At 43.4% G+C, this 13,062-nt stretch overlaps 1 protein-coding gene across 14 annotated transcripts in view; it reads left to right on the top strand.

The window, feature by feature from the left end:
* The window catches only part of LOC132884940 (protein unc-80 homolog), a 382,632-nt gene that overhangs the window by 297,305 nt on the left and 72,265 nt on the right, over positions 1-13,062 (top strand). For all 14 annotated transcript variants that reach the window (XM_060919046.1, XM_060919045.1, XM_060919050.1 and 11 more), the window contains 7 exons: positions 2,737-2,837; positions 3,732-3,818; positions 3,928-4,111; positions 4,269-4,363; positions 7,607-7,696; positions 7,779-7,880; positions 8,149-8,329. In XM_060919046.1, the coding sequence (XP_060775029.1) occupies positions 2,737-2,837; positions 3,732-3,818; positions 3,928-4,111; positions 4,269-4,363; positions 7,607-7,696; positions 7,779-7,880; positions 8,149-8,329 (840 nt within the window). The remainder of the gene's footprint in view (positions 1-2,736; positions 2,838-3,731; positions 3,819-3,927; positions 4,112-4,268; positions 4,364-7,606; positions 7,697-7,778; positions 7,881-8,148; positions 8,330-13,062) is intronic.

Raw genomic sequence — 13,062 nt, 5'->3', positions numbered from 1 at the left:
GTGGGTGACTGATGAGTGTCAGCTGAGTAACTGGCTTCATCTTCTGCTTGCTTCGACATTGGTTAGCTATAGAACTTGCTATATCCAGCTCGAAGGACCATGTAAAATAGGTGTAGGTAAAATGAATTCTGGCTACTAATCCGTTAGCAAGCTCTACAGGTTGTCCGATCAGAACAATGATGAGGAAGAAGTATTTCCAAGCAAAGGTCTTCTTTATTTATCTTTACACCCACAACACACATGAATAAATTCTTCTTTCTATCAAATAAACATTGTCTCTGTGAATGTGTGTGGTTCTGAAATAAAGAAAAGGATACAATTTTCTTTACCATCATGGTAATAATTACTGCCTACATGTAACAATACTAGCTAGCTAGCATGACACAGCAAGAATTACCAGTCAATATCAATTTAAGACTCATACATAACTGGTGCAGTTTAAACACTCAACAAATTTCTAATATTAATAAAGGCACTCACCAGTAGATGCACGCACACAAAACTATGAAACATCTATGAAAAACTGCAGACATGATCCAGCTGCTGCTACCACCTTGATCTTATCTTCTGCTACTGACAAATGCAAAAGGGGGCCTAAAAGGGTCCTCAAATCTAAAGGGTGGCCAATTAACTAAAATAGGAGACTGGATAATTGGCATAACATAAAAGGATATCAGATGGACTTTTGTACAGGTTATGGCGATACACGAACTGCAGGGGGTCCAGTGAGGGAGGCAGCATGGTCTTTATGTGCCTCAAGACAAGCCTCTTGAAGCACTTCATAATGATGGATATGAGTGCAATGAGACCGTAGTCATTGAGGCAGGACACTGAAGACTTCTTTGGAACAGGGATGAGGGTAGTGGTCTTGAAGCACTTAGGAACAATGGCATTGTTCAGGGAATTGTTGAAGATGTCAGTGAGAACATCTGCCAGCTGGTCCGCACATCCTCTGAGCACTTACTGGGGATGTTGTCTGGTCCAGCAGTCTTCCGTGGGTTGACTCTGGGTAGAGTTTTCCTCACATTGGCTGTGGTCAGACACAGCACCTGGTCATTGGGAGGAGGGATGGTCTTCCTTGCTGCCATGCTGTTCTGTGCCTCAAACCATGCATAGAAGCTGTTCAGCGCATCTGGAAGGGAGGCGTCATTGTCACAGGCAGGTGGTGTTGTCCTGTAGTTCATGATGGCCTGGATGCCCTGCCACATGCACCGTGTGTTGCTGCTGTCCTGCTTCTCTGATGGCCTGAGACAGTTTGGCCATTGCTACTCTTAGGGCCACCCTTGTCACCTGCTCTGAAGGCAGCATCTTGGATCCTCAGTAGTGCATGCACCTCTGCAGTAATCTACGGCTTCTGGTTGGGGTGAGTGGTGATGATCTTAGAGACAGTAACATCATCAATGCACTTGTTGATGTAGCTGGTCACTGATGCTGTGTACGTGTAAGTTAGTGCAGTCGCCATTGGTTGCAGCCTCCCTAAACATGCCCCAGTCAGTTTTCTCAAAACAGTCCTGGAGAGCAGAGATGGCTCCTTCTGGCCAGGTTTTCACCTGATTTAGAACTGGTTTGGAATGTCTGATGAGCAGTCTGTATGCTGGAATTAGCATAACAGAGATGTGGTCTGAGTAGCCGAGGTGGGGGCAGGGCTACGCCTGGTACGTGCCGGGAATGTTTGTGTAAACAAGATCCAGTGTGTTCACCCCTTTCATTGTAACGTCCACATACTGATGAAATTTAGAGAGCACTGACCTGATAGTCACATGGTTGAAATCTCCAGCGACAATAAACAGCCCATCTGGGTGTGCATTCTGCAGTTCAATGATAGCACTGTACAGTACACAAAGTGCTTCCTTAGCATTAGCGCGGGGGAGGGATGTAAATTCTGGTTATGAATGCAGAAGTGAATGCCACATTTCTGTGAAAACAAGGACACAGCAGTCTCAAAACTCATGCTAGGTAGTCCGCTGGAGTCAGATATAGTCTAGTTTATTTTCCAGGGAGCAGACATTGGAGAGTAGAATGGATGGGAGAGCCAGCCGGCTAGGGTTAGCTGTTAGCCTAGCATGGACACCCCCACACTTACCATGTTTCCACCTCCTTGGTATCTGTATTGAAGGAGTGTGTGGCGATGGTAGACATGAACACTGTACAGGATCAAGCAGAGGAACAAAATGACACAAAAAAAAGCACCATTTTGGATCCAGAGAGGCCACTGTGTGCTACTGCCATGCTGCCATCTTGGACTTACACAGCTGGTATAGTACACAGTGAAATGAAACAATGTTCGTCCAGGACCATGGTGCTACTCCCACTGCCCCCTTGCCCCATTCTCCCCACTTCCCTTCCCCCTATCCAGTGCACAAGCATGAATGCCCTGCCCCCTGTTAGTGATTGGCTGGAATACTGCTGTGTGGCCTGATCCAGGCCACTTTGTTTGTTTGTTTCCCATTTAAAGAGTCAGGGCTGTGTGTGAACACTGGAATTCTTTTCAGAGTGCACACTGAATGGACAGCAAGCAGACCATGAGGAAAGATTCCCTCTGTGACAAAAAAAAGAGTGTATTGGATTAGAATCGATGCCTGCACCTTTAACTTGGAGTACTTATAACTGAATTACTCTTGAAAAAAAAAGTCATGAATATTTAAATATATGACTTCTGATAATGTGTCTGATTACCTTAAATAAACTTCCTCATTCTAATGCTTGCATCATTATTTTCATCAATTGTATACATAGTTAGTGCCGTGGCTCAGCAGGTGCTGTGGAACTGTCTGATTGAAGACCCAGCTCTCGTTCTCCGCCATTTTCTAGAGAAACTAACAGTTAGTAACAGACAGGTAAGACATGGTTATGAATATAAGTAGTCCTACAGCAATAAATATAACAAAGTCATGCATTTGGTTTTGCTCTTAAAGGAATAATCCGGAGTGATATGCTTTCTAGGTCTATTTTCGCATTATTGGGAGTGCATACGTTGAGTTGCTACCACAATCACGTCAATCAGATGTGTTTTGAGACAGTTCGTTTTTTGCGATCTCAACCGGAAAGCGCTAACACGGCAGTGCGAGGGGCATGTCTTTTTGCCGATACAAAACGCTAGTTTTAAAACCATTGCAAAGCTCAAAACAACATGACAGTTCTGTGGAAGTGAGTAGAGGGTTCCTACAAACAAAACGAAGTGTCTCTAGCTCTGCAAGTGCATGGGCAGAGTGTGTAGAAGAGTAAATACAAAGCCAGTACCTTACCTGAAGTTGTTCTTCTCCAGACGCCATCTTCAGGGGAAAGTCTGTAAAAGTCGAGTGCCAAGTGCAGAGCCCACTTTCCCCTGAAGATGGCGTCTGGAGAAGAACAACTTCAGGTAAGGTACTGGCTTTGTATTTACTCTTCTACACACTCTGCCCATGCACTTGCAGAGCTAGGGACACTTCGTTTTGTTTGTAGGAACCCTCTACTCACTTCCACAGAACTGTCATGTTGTTTTGAGCTTTGCAATGGTTTTAAAACTAGCGTTTTGTATCGGCAAAAAGACATGCCCCTCGCACTGCCGTGTTAGCGCTTTCCGGTTGAGATCGCAAAAAACGAACTGTCTCAAAACACATCTGATTGACGTGATTGTGGTAGCAACTCAACGTATGCACTCCCAATAATGCGAAAATAGACCTAGAAAGCATATCACTCCGGATTATTCCTTTAAATTGTCTAAGCAGGTTCTTTTTTTTTTTTTTTTTTAGGATGAGTTGATGTATATGCTAAGGAAGCTTCTCCTCAACATCGGGGATCTTCCTGCACAAACTTCACACATCCTCTTCAACTACCTGGTAAAGCCCAGTTGTTTAAACCACTGTGCACTTGAAATTGATATTTTAATTACAAACATGGAAGCATGAAGTCTTAGAAATGTGAAAGCTGTTTGTTCTTTTCACTCAGGTGGGTTTAATCATGTATTTTGTTCGGACACCATGCGAGTGGGGAATGGATGCTATCTCAGCTACACTGACCTTTCTGTGGGAAGTGGTGGGCTATGTGGAGGGCCTCTTCTTTAAAGACCTTAAACAGACCATGAAGAAAGAGCAGTGTGAGGTGAAACTGCTGGTCACTGCCTCTATGCCAGGTACCGTAGAATATTTTGGTGTGACTATGTAGGAAAAAAGACAGTGTAACAACACTGCATTTTTCACATAGCATGTGCACAGGTAATGTGCACATAAGTATCCCTGTTTTGATTTAAGTGTTTAATTGGTGAATGTGTTTTGTGTTTGTACATATAGGAACAAAGACTCTGGTGGTTCATGGGCAGAATGAGTGTGATATTCCTACACAGTTACCAGTACATGAGGATACGCAGTTTGAAGCCTTGCTCAAGGTAATTACAGTTGTAGATTATCTTCAAATTAAGCATTATTAAGGTGTTTACATGTACTCATACATTCAAAATGTGTTATGATCTACAGTCAAGTGACAAAGGAAAAACTTGTAATCTAACTAAGCAAGCATCTTAGTAAGGTATTGGGCCATCAGATCAGCTTCAGAGTGCCTTGGTATTGATTCTGGAGCTGTACTGGAACAATTATATTCCCTGTTACTGTTTTGATTATGGTGATGGAGAGTGCTGTCTAACTCGCCACTCCAAAATCTGCCACAGGTGTTTTAATTGAGTTTCAGTCTAGTGACTATGAAGGCCATAGTATATGATTCATAGTCCCAGTCAAAAATTTTTGTACATACCTACTCATTCATATGTTTTTCTGTATTTTGATTATTTTCTACACTGTAGAACAATCCTGAAGAAATCTCATCTCATTATCTCTAGCTGCTTTATCCTGTTCTACAGGGTCGCAGGCAAGCTGGAGCCTATCTCAGCTGACTACGGGCGAAAAGCGGGGTACACCCTGGACAAGTCGCCAGGTCATCACAGGGCTGACACATAGATACAGACAACCATTCACACTCACGGTCAATTTAGAGTCACCAGTTAACCTAACCTGTATGTCTTTGGATTGTGGGGGAAACCGGAGCACCCGGAGGAAACCCATGCGGACACGGGGAGAACATGCAAACTCCGCACAGAAAGGCCTTCACCGGCCACGGGGCTCAAACCCGGACCTTCTTGCTGTGAGGCGACAGCGCTAACCACTACACCACCTTGCCACCCCCTGAAGAAATCAAAACTATGAAATTACATATGGAACATATATGGAATTATGTGGTAAACAAAAAAGTGCTCAACAAAATGCATATTTTTCAATTCAGTTCAATTTATTTGTATATCACTTTTAACTATAGACATTGTTGCAGGGTGGCATGGTGATGTGCTGGTTAGCACTGTTGCCTCACAACAAGAAGGTCCTGGGTTCGGGCCCAGCGGCCAACAAGGGCCTTTCCGTGTGGAGTTTGCATGTTCTCCCCGTGTCTGTGTGGGTTTCCTCTGGGTGCTCCAGTTTCTCCTACAGTCTAAAGACATGCAGGTTAGGCTAATTGGTGGCTCTAAATTGACTGTAGATGTGAGTGTGAATGGTTGTTTGTCTCTGTACATTAGCCCTGCGATGACCTGGTGACTTGTCCAGGGTGTACCCCACCTCTCGTCCATAGTCAGCTGAAGAAGAAGAAACCTTTTTATTTGTCACATGCACACTTCAAGCACAGTGAAATTCATCCTCTGCATTTAACCCATCTGAAGCAGTGAACACACGTGCGCACACACACCCAGAGCAGTGGGCAGCCACACTAGAGCGCCCGGGGAGCAGTCAGGGGTTAGGTACCTTGCTCAAGGGCACCTCAGCCCAAGGCCGCCCCACGTTAACCTAACTGCATGTCTTTGAACTGTGGGGGAAACCGGAGCACCCAGAGGAAACCTACACAGACACTGGGAGAACATGCAAACTCCACACAGAAAGGCCCTCGCCAGCCGCTGGGTTCGAACCCGGAACCTTCTTGCTGTGAGGCAACATTGCTAACCACAACACTGGGATAGGTTACAGCTTCCCTATACCCTGTACAGGATAAGCAGCTACAGATAATGGATGGATGGACATTGTTGCAAAGCAGCTTTACACAAAAATGAAGATTTTAAACGTGAACTGATAAATTTATTTTAGATTCTTCAAAGTAGACAATGTTTACTTTGACACTTTGCACACTGTTAGCATTATCTTAACTAGTTTCATGAGGTAGTCACCTGGAATGCTTTTCAGTTAACAGATGTCCCTTGTCAAAATTTAATTAGTGGAATTTCTTGCCTTCTTAATGTGTTTGAGAACATCAGATAGTAAAATTTTACAAATGTAGTAAACAAATGCAATTCAACAATTGTAGCAATCCATATTATGTCAAGAACCACTCAACTAAGTAAAGAGAAAGAACATCATTACTCTAAGACATGAAGTGTCTTTTAATAAATAAAAGTAAAGAAAAAAACATGGAATTAGGAGGTTTGTCCAAACATTTGACTGGTACTGTACATAGTTTTCATAGTCATCAAATTGTTCAGTGATCCCTTCTGCCGTGTCCATTGGGGCAGTGTCATCCTGGAAGGGACCACTGCCATCAGGAGTTAAATGATAAATTTAATCAGTCAGAAAACCTTTGTATTGACTTGCAGTGACTCTTGTCTCTAAGGGGACATGTGACCCCAAACCCTTCCAGCAAAATGGCCCACAATGTTTCCACCTGCGTTTCCCTTCATTTTTCACCCATCTGTAATTAATCTTCGATGTGCTCCAAAACCAAAATATTTTAACTGCTCAGAGAAACAAGTTATTTTATGGTGTATATGCACTTTACAAATAAAAGGGCAGACTTGGTTGTATGTCTAAATACAGTAGATATTAAAGGTTTGCTGAGTAGGTAAGAAAAAAGGTATAGAGTACTTTCCCAAATGGGTAACTCTTTGACACTATCATTTATCAGTGATTTATCTTTACCTTACAATAAGTACGAGTGGATGTTGTAATGGTTTGCAGGCATTCATCAGAAAATAAGTTCAATGTTTGTAAAGTTCCTCCTCCAAATTATACAGTATATAACATTTTATTGGCATTGTATTTTTCTTTAAAAGAATTTGCACATAAAACTTTATAAATCTGACAAAAGTAAGGCCAGGAAATCATGTGACCACAGCAGAGTACCAGGAACTACAGCAGATATATAGACATTATAAGATATTGGGAGGCTGATGCAAATACAAGTCTTCTTTAGTAACAAAAGCACAAATAAACCAAACATGGTCCAAACATGATCATAGAACTAGCAAAGGGAGAACTGTGAACAAAACCAGAACAGGGCATGAATATAAAATATCAATACTTTAACAAAACAGACAGTAAACAACTAAGGGAAAGTGAAAGTGCAGAACTTATACAGGAGCACTAATTGGGGGAAAAAACACAGGTGTAGATTGATAAGGGAGGCATTGCTGGTGCTGCTAGGAACACTAGTTCATGTTGAAAATTTTGTGGCCAGAACCTGTGGCTTTGTGGCTTACAGCAAGCCATTTGAATTTCAGTGTTTTACATATGACACAGTAATTGTTGCAAGGAGATATCAGATAATGACCCATATATCATTTGCATTTTTATTGCCCTTTTGCCTTGACTGCTGTTTTTATCAGGAGTGTCTTGAGTTTTTCAATATACCAGAGGCTCGTTCAGCCAACTACTTCCTTATGGACAAGCGTTGGAATCTCATCCACTATGCCAAGGTGTGCTTTTCATGGGTTAATTAATGTATTTTGTTTTTCACTATAGCATTTCAGTTTTATTGCATAATTTATATTTTTGTAGACATATGTGCGAGACATCTACCCTTTCAGGAGATCAGTGTCCCCTCAGCTCAACCTGGTCTACATGGAACCAGAAAAAGGGCAGGAGCTCATTCAGAAACAGGTGCACCTTCTTTGTGAGATACAAAGCATTTTTTAATATATTGAAATTATAATTCCAATATATTGGAGCTCTGTTTAAACTTTTGGGGAGGGTTTTTTTTAAGTTAATGCTATATCACTTACACAGAGCTAAATATATTTGAGAACGTGTACACCAAAAATTGCTTTAGTAAGTAACAGTGTAGTGTTCATATTTTAGCACTCTTGTGTTTATTAAGATTACAAAAGTAGACACATGGAAAGTTAATAACAGTAACTTCCTTTTACAGGTGTTCTCCAGGAAGCTGGAGGAAGTGGGCCGAGTTCTTTTCCTCATTTCGCTCACCCAGCGCATGCCTGCAATGCACAAACAGTCCCACGTCTCCTTACTTCAGGAAGACTTACTGCGTCTGCCCTCATTTCCTCGCACAGCTATAGATGCCGAGTTCACTCTCTTCAATGAACCTCTGGGTAGGTCTTCTGAAATTATTTTATATGAGCACATTTTATCCAAATGTTTGTGGAAACTTGACCCACATGTGGGCCTACCCCAGACTATTGCCACAAAGTTGTAACCACACAATTGTCTAGGATGTCTGTAGCATTAGAATTTGGTGCAAAGTGAGGTACATAGACATGATTTTCCAAGTTTGGAGTGGAAGAACTTGAGAGGCCTGCACAGAGCCCTGACCTCAACATCACTGAACACCTTTGTGATGAATTGGAACACTAACTACACCCCAGGTCTCCTCATCCAATATCAATGCTCAACCTCACCAATGCTCTTGTGGCTGAATAGACAAATCCCCACAGCCATGCTCCAAAATCTAATAGAAAGCCTTCCCAGAGGAGTGGAGGTTATAACAGGTCAGAATAATCTGAAAAGGGATGTTCAAAAAGCATATCAGTGTTATATTTGGGTGCACCACCATCCCTTTTCAGATTATCTCTATGGTAGTTTGACTTAAGCTCTACTATACTAATATATCAGTATATCTTCTGCTAATTAAAACATATTAACATGCTGTGGCAACAGGGGCATGGTCAGTCATCAGCTTTGGACAGAGAGGAGGGTAAGTACAACCAGCAGGTTACACGTGATAAGTCTCACCTGTGTTGGATTACCAACAATTTGTGTGTGTCCTGGCTTCTTTCAGAAGAAGCCAATAACCAAAGAAAGAGCTAAGCAACCCAGCACTGTGTATGTGTGTGTGTGCGTGCATGCATGTGTAAAGTATTAAAGATTGCTGAAAAGCTCAATATTTTAATTACAAACTCACCCCAACTTATTGCAAGCCTATCTCCTGGATCATCATTTTCACAAGAACCATGAGAGTGCTACACTGGTGCTGAAACCTGGGAAATTAGGAAAAAGCGCTGTCATGGAGTCTGTACCAGTTACCGAGATCCTCCAGACCCTCGTTAGCATCCACCAAACCCAACATCAGGCCCTCATTGTGCTGTACACAGAGCATGAGCAGTGCTTACGGGCTCTGCTTCAGGCCCAGTCAGGGAATCCAGAGTCTGGCCCACTCAGCCGGTACTCCAGCAGCCACTCTCATGGATTCTGCAGCTCCACCTCACATTATGCTGGTCAGGATGGGTTTGCAGGATGACCCTAATGCTTTTGTGGAGCTGTTTGAGCTTTTCACTGAAGCGAGCTCATGGCCAACCTTGCAGTGGGTGGTCCACCTACTGCTGCTCCTGTTAACCCTCTGGGGTCTGAAGGTATTTTCTGGCACTAATGATCTTGTCATGCTCTGATTTTGTCAATTTCAATAAATCTAAGCAATATTTTCAGTCATATGGCTTTTTTGTATTCAGCACAAGGTCAGCTACAATAATATCTATGTAGTATGTATGTTATGATTGTACTTTAAAAAATAACAGGTAAATGAAGATGTTGTAAAAAGCAGTTTTAGAACTGTGTTGGAATATGTGAAATAACCTTACCCATTATGACAGTGTGAAAAAACCTTACCCATTATGACAAACCGTTTTGATCACTTGAGGTGATTCTGTTCAGTCTTAGGAATGTGTCAAGCACAAAAACTTAAATCTACTCCATTGATTTGGACAATTAACTGGCCGTCAAAAAATTTATGTCCTATTGTTTTGGGATAAAGGGTTGGCAGTGGGAGGGGTATTCAATGAGAAGAGGAAAAAATTCCATTCAATGAGAAGAGTGAATACCCCTCCCACTGCCAACTCTTAATCCCACACAGCAAATTCCCCAGTGTTGAATTAACACCCAGAGTGTTTATATTGGTCCAAGTGGACCAATATAAACACTCTGGGTGTTAATTCAACACTGAGGAATTTGCTGTGCATCAGGTCAAGTTACAATGGTTAAGGCAATGTTTTTTCACACATTCCAACACAATTCTAAAACTGCTTTTTACCTCTTCATTTATCTGGTATTTGACTTTATTTTGCTATTTGACTCTATTCACTGTCTTGAAATTAACTCTTGCACTGTTTCTCAGTTCAGAGCCACAACCAACTCTGTTATTCTGTTACACAATTACTCTGGGGCGGCACGGTGGTGTAGTGGTTAGCGCTGTCGCCTCACAGCAAGAAGGTCCTGGGTTCGAGCCCCGGGGCCGGCGAGGGCCTTTCTGTGCGGAGTTTGCATGTTCTCCCCGTGTCTGCGTGGGTTTCCTCCGGGTGCTCCGGTTTCCCCCACAGTCCAAAGACATGCAGGTTAGGTTAACTGGTGACTCTAAATTGACCGTAGGTGTGAATGGGAGTGTGAATGGTTGTCTGTGTCTATGTGTCAGCCCTGTGATGACCTGGCGACTTGTCCAGGGTGTACCCCGCCTTTCGCCCGTAGTCAGCTGGGATAGGCTCCAGCTTGCCTGCGACCCTGTAGAAGGATAAAGCGGCTAGAGATAATGAGATGAGATGAGACAATTACTCTGTAATTTTGCTCCAACTCCAAATTTTACTCTCTAAACTCAAAATAGGGCAAAATTAACTATTTTTACTCTGGAAAAAATTGCTCAATCATTTTTCCTGTGTATGCACTACAGCACACACATCAACCGATATATTCATAAGAAATAGGAGAAATATTTACACTTACTTGAGTTGATCTTTGGCTGGATCGAGTCGAAGTAAAGAAAGCACCGCTCATCATCAGTGTCGCAGTTCTCAAGGTTGAATTGAATCGCTGTCCTGAATCATCCGAAGTGCATAAAATCCGTGGGCCATCTCTCAACAAGTTTTACCTCCAGATAGCCTAAACTTTGGCTGACAGATTTTATCCTATTTACAGTGGGCATTCCCACCACGAAAGAGAAACCAATTGAAACTGAAAGAGTGAAAGTGATTATCATTCCATTACCATGTGAATAGTCTTTTATGAATGCATAAGTGGGCGCTCAGTGCTTCAACTCCGGTCTGACTGAGTAAAGTGACAAGTTTTATGTTTCATCTATCCCATCCATTATCTGTAGCCGTTTATCCTGTTCTACAGGGTCGCAGGCAAGCTGGAGCCTATCCCAGCTGACTATCGGCAAGAGGCGGGGTACACCCTGGACAAGTCGCCAGGTTATCGCAGGGCTGACACAGAGACAAAGAACCACACACTCATTCACACCTACAGCCAATTTAGAGCCACCAATTAACCTAACCTGCATGTCTTTGGACTGTGGAGGAAACCAGAGCACCCAGAGGAAACCCATGCAGAAACAGGGAGAACATGCAAACTCCACACAGAAAGGCCCTCGCCAGCCACTGGGCTTGAACCCAGGACCTTCTTGCTGTGAGGCGACAGTGCTAACCACTACACCACCATATGTTTCATCTAATTTAGATAATTTAAAAAATACTATTTGGCAGTGGGCACATAGGAAAGTATAAAATTTCTGTTAAGATGTTTATCATGCTTGTATGATAAAAACTCATGAAGATGACCTACTCATTCTAAATCAGCCAAGCTTCACTGACAAAGCTCTCAACCCCAGAGGGTTAAGGGAAACCCAGCTTGCAGTCCAACAGCTCCTAGCTGCCAACCTGCTGGAGCATCCAGACCTGAAGTGGGCTATTTTGCAGCGGATTGGCTGCACCCCAGAACAACATTGCCAGTGCTTCCACACACTGGCTTTCAGTGCAAGCACCTTTGCAGCTCGGAGACACCTGCCAATCGTGGCTGCTGACAGAAGAGTGCGACGCTTATGATATCATTAACTGAGTAGTACTGGAGCAGTTCATCATTTGGCTGCCAGAAGGAGCGGTGACCTGGGTCCGGTGCCACTGGAGGAGGTAGTCCGGCTGGCAGAAGATCATCTGGGGGCATTTCCGGGAGCAGGTGGGCCCTCTCTCTCTCTCTCTCTCACTCCTTTTCCCTATGTCTCCCCACCCCTCCCCTATCCTGGCATTGCAGAAAAGGGAAGTCAATTCCCCCAAAGCCTGCTCCTCAAACCCGTGTTCCTCTCCATTTTCTGTCACCCCGTTCTGCCTCCATGCCAGTGCTGCCGATAACTCCCTCTCTCTTTACAAGTGGATCCGTTCATGCTCACCAGAACCAGGACAAAAGCCTGGGCAGGTCTGCAGGTGCAGCAGGAAAGCTGGGCATTTCCAGGATCCGCGGCCCCTTCAAGAATTAGGGATTCTGATCCACGTTCCCAGCATGCCTCGAGGCTTCTCTGATCGAGCAGGAACTTAGAGTGGTAGTGAGTGTTCAAGGAATTTGCATCAGGCCTTGGTGGACTCGAGGTGTAATCAGACCTGTTCATCAAAACTTGATTCAGTATGAGGCATTGGAAAATGCACAATTGATGAAGGTGAGGTGTGTATATGGGGATGTTCAGAAGTATCCACTGGTGCCCATCACGAGTCAATTCAGGGGACAGAATCATAGTGTGAAGGTGGTGGTTATCCTTGCCTCACCCATCCACTATTTCTGGAAGCAAATTGGGTGGGGTTTCAGGTGTTGGTAAAGTGTTTATTTGTGGATGGGGCATGCAGCAGTGAAACTCGAGAGAGTGCAGCCTTTTCAGGGGAGGCAGTCCCAGGGCCATCTGCATCAGCTTTGTGTCAGGGGGATATGGAGGGTGGAGAGTGCTCCACCCTTCCACTCTCCACAGGAATTTCCTGTTGGATCGGTCACAAGACGAAATCCTGAGGTATCCTTTTGACTGAGTATTTTATGGTCAAAATCTCTAGCCTAATGTTGCACTATTTTTTGGTTATAAAAGATG

Source organism: Neoarius graeffei, chromosome 4 (assembly GCF_027579695.1).
Source record: "Neoarius graeffei isolate fNeoGra1 chromosome 4, fNeoGra1.pri, whole genome shotgun sequence".
NCBI lineage: Eukaryota > Metazoa > Chordata > Actinopteri > Siluriformes > Ariidae > Neoarius > Neoarius graeffei.
The sequence above is the reverse complement of the archived record's forward strand: the minus strand, read 5'-3'. Positions and strand labels throughout refer to the sequence as shown.